The sequence below is a fragment of the Citrus clementina genome, unplaced genomic scaffold (assembly GCF_000493195.1).
Source record: "Citrus clementina cultivar Clemenules unplaced genomic scaffold, Citrus_clementina_v1.0 scaffold_7, whole genome shotgun sequence".
Lineage (NCBI taxonomy): Eukaryota > Viridiplantae > Streptophyta > Magnoliopsida > Sapindales > Rutaceae > Citrus > Citrus x clementina.
The window spans coordinates 9817393-9821301 of NW_006262075.1; the positions used below are offsets into that span (position 1 = coordinate 9817393).

The window sequence follows — 3909 nt, forward strand, 5'->3', positions numbered from 1 at the left end:
GGACAAATTGGATAGTCCAGTGAATAGGAGACTGATTCGCAACCATCCTAAGAATTAGTCTCTCATTTTCTATTTCTAATTTGATGTGGGTTCTACTATTTCGATTCCAATTCTTACAATTATTTGTGAGACAAAACTATAGTGCAACTGTAGTATCATTGGATCCAGCCACAGTTATCATCATGACTGGATCTAATGGTTGAAAGTAATTGTGGTATGGTACCACAGTTGCACCATAGTTGAACCTTTATTTGTGAAGTAAAATGATGTTAATAATTTCAATTTCCAATTCGAGAAGTAAACACATCATAATATTTTTTTAGGGCTAACTCTATGTTACGTTGAACGTAACATACGTTCAATAAAGATAATATCAATAAAAACCCTTAACTTTTATGGAAACTACACTATTTGAATTAAAAGAAATACTTTTAAATCTCAAAGAAGAAATAAAAGAAATTAAACAAGAAATAGGAAAAATAAAAATAGAATTATCTGTAATCCAATTAAGTCAGAAGAAAAACAAAAGAGTAGAAAAGTTTGAAATATTAAAATCTGGAATAATTGGAACAAGCTTTAAAGAACCCATACAAAAACCTCAACCAGGAAGCTATGATGACTGGTTCGTAAGGACTCAATACCCAAAAATACTAGATGAAATAGAAAAATTGAAAGCATAACTAAAAACTAAAGATAAAGGAAAAGAAAAACTAGAAATAAAAGAAACATCACTTAGTGATACAGATTGATGGATGAAACATTAGAAGAATTAACTGAAAAATTCAGTGACATAAATCTAAGTGATTTGGAAGAATTTGAAAGAGAATATTGTATAAAAATGAATGTTGCTGGAGGACCAGAAATGAAACCTAATATAGCAGAACCAAGCCATAGGTATGAAACACATAAAAAGAAAAATAGACCATTTTTTGAATATTATCCACCTACCAAAAATAACCAATGGAAAAAAGAATACCAACCTAATAATGACCATCTAATACCAATAAGCAATGCTGGTACATTTTTAGATTTAGACTGCAAAGCAGACCCCAGAAAGGCCTTAGTAGAATGGGGAATGCAAATGAAATTATTTTTTCTGTTTAATGGATCAAGAGAAGATTGGAATGTTGAAACAGAAGAAGAAAAAATAAATATATTTGCTGATATTTTAATAGCAAGCTTTTCAGGAAATGTATTTAATTGGTGGAAAGGACTAAGTGAGGATACATAAGGATTAATAAAGGATTCAACTAAGATAGCATTAGGAAGAAATAAAGGAATAGGAATTGAAAGAATAATTGAATATATTGCTAGTGAATTCTTAGGAGAAGATTGGTTAGAAAACATAGAAAATGAATCAAAACGTGATAAGTTAGAAGCAAGTATGAAATTAATAAATATTACTACTACTACTACTATTATTAGTAATAATAATATATATTATTATTATTATTACTACTACTACTACTACTACTACTACTACTACTACTACTACTACTACCACCACCACTACTACTACTACTACTATTACTACTACCACTACTACTACTACCACTACTACTACCACTACCACCACTACTACTACCACTACCACTACTACTACTACCACTACTACTACTACTACCACCACCACTACCACTACTACTACTACTACCACTACTACCACTACCACTACCACCACTACTACTACTACCACTACCACCACTACTACTACCACCACCACCACTACTACTACTATTACGACTACCACTACTACTACGACCACTACTACTACGACCACTACTACTACTACTACTACCACTATGACTACCACTGCTACTACTACTACCATCACTACTACTACTACCACCACCACCACTATTACTACCACTACCACTACCATTACTACTACTACTACTACCACTACCACTACTACTACTACTACCACTACTATTATTACTACTATTACTACCACCACTACCAACTGCTGTTCCAAAGATGATGTGCCCAAATGGAGACAACCAATGATGACTAGCCAATTAGATCCCAATCTCGATGTTGTGATCTCGTATGACCACAGATAAAGCTATGTGTGATGTTGGTGTTATGATTTCTTTTTTATTTATATTTTTTAATTTACCAGTGGTATTTTCAAATTTTTGTAATTTTAATATGGACAAATTGGATAGTCCAGTGAATAGGAGACTGATTCGCAACCATCCTAAGAATTAGTCTCTCATTTTCTATTTCTAATTTGATGTGGGTTCTACTATTTCGATTCCAATTCTTACAATTATTTGTGAGACAAAACTATAGTGCAACTGTAGTATCATTGGATCCAGCCACAGTTATCATCATGACTGGATCTAATGGTTGAAAGTAATTGTGGTATGGTACCACAGTTGCACCATAGTTGAACCTTTATTTGTGAAGTAAAATGATGTTAATAATTTCAATTTCCAATTCGAGAAGTAAACACATCATAATATTTTTTTAGGGCTAACTCTATGTTACGTTGAACGTAACATACGTTCAATAAAGATAATATCAATAAAAACCCTTAACTTTTATGGAAACTACACTATTTGAATTAAAAGAAATACTTTTAAATCTCAAAGAAGAAATAAAAGAAATTAAACAAGAAATAGGAAAAATAAAAATAGAATTATCTGTAATCCAATTAAGTCAGAAGAAAAACAAAAGAGTAGAAAAGTTTGAAATATTAAAATCTGGAATAATTGGAACAAGCTTTAAAGAACCCATACAAAAACCTCAACCAGGAAGCTATGATGACTGGTTCGTAAGGACTCAATACCCAAAAATACTAGATGAAATAGAAAAATTGAAAGCATAACTAAAAACTAAAGATAAAGGAAAAGAAAAACTAGAAATAAAAGAAACATCACTTAGTGATACAGATTGATGGATGAAACATTAGAAGAATTAACTGAAAAATTCAGTGACATAAATCTAAGTGATTTGGAAGAATTTGAAAGAGAATATTGTATAAAAATGAATGTTGCTGGAGGACCAGAAATGAAACCTAATATAGCAGAACCAAGCCATAGGTATGAAACACATAAAAAGAAAAATAGACCATTTTTTGAATATTATCCACCTACCAAAAATAACCAATGGAAAAAAGAATACCAACCTAATAATGACCATCTAATACCAATAAGCAATGCTGGTACATTTTTAGATTTAGACTGCAAAGCAGACCCCAGAAAGGCCTTAGTAGAATGGGGAATGCAAATGAAATTATTTTTTCTGTTTAATGGATCAAGAGAAGATTGGAATGTTGAAACAGAAGAAGAAAAAATAAATATATTTGCTGATATTTTAATAGCAAGCTTTTCAGGAAATGTATTTAATTGGTGGAAAGGACTAAGTGAGGATACATAAGGATTAATAAAGGATTCAACTAAGATAGCATTAGGAAGAAATAAAGGAATAGGAATTGAAAGAATAATTGAATATATTGCTAGTGAATTCTTAGGAGAAGATTGGTTAGAAAACATAGAAAATGAATCAAAACGTGATAAGTTAGAAGCAAGTATGAAATTAATAAATTTAACAATTTGTAATATGTGTTTTGTTAAAGAATATACTTGTGAATTTTCTAAATATTATTATACCCAATTTATGAGTCATGAAGACCAAAATATTTATAAAAATTTATACTATTTGAAACTTCCTTACCCTTGGAACGGATATTTTATTAATGAATATGAAAAATATACTAGTAATAATGAAAATAGACTCCCAGACACATTAGGATCTAGAATAAGATTTTTAAATACAAGATTAAGTGAAATATGTATTCAAAGAAATCTAATAAAAAAGAGTAAAAATATTATAAAAATATGTTGTGAAAAAACAGAAATGCCTACTCAGTGGGGATGTTATACACCTTCATAAACAGCATAG

The 3909-nt window shown here is 30.3% G+C and overlaps 1 protein-coding gene across 1 annotated transcript; it reads right to left on the reverse strand.

Moving 5' to 3' along the window:
- Nucleotides 1-576: 576 nt before the first annotated feature.
- Nucleotides 577-2390, reverse strand: LOC112096892 (sericin-1-like). Its single transcript, XM_024181101.1, has 3 exons — nt 2377-2390; nt 1538-1869; nt 577-650 (listed from the first exon to the last, which is right to left on the reverse strand). The coding sequence occupies exons 1-3, from the start codon at nt 2388-2390 to the stop codon at nt 577-579; spliced, it is 420 nt and encodes a 139-aa protein (XP_024036869.1).
- Nucleotides 2391-3909: the final 1519 nt, after the last annotated feature.

Bases quoted from the DNA above. Each gene is read 5' to 3' on its own strand.
- LOC112096892 (XM_024181101.1), bottom strand. The intron at 651-1,537 runs GTAGTAGTAATA...TATTTCATCTAG, and splicing joins TAGTGGTAGTAGTAGTAGTG to TATTTTTGGGTATTGAGTCC.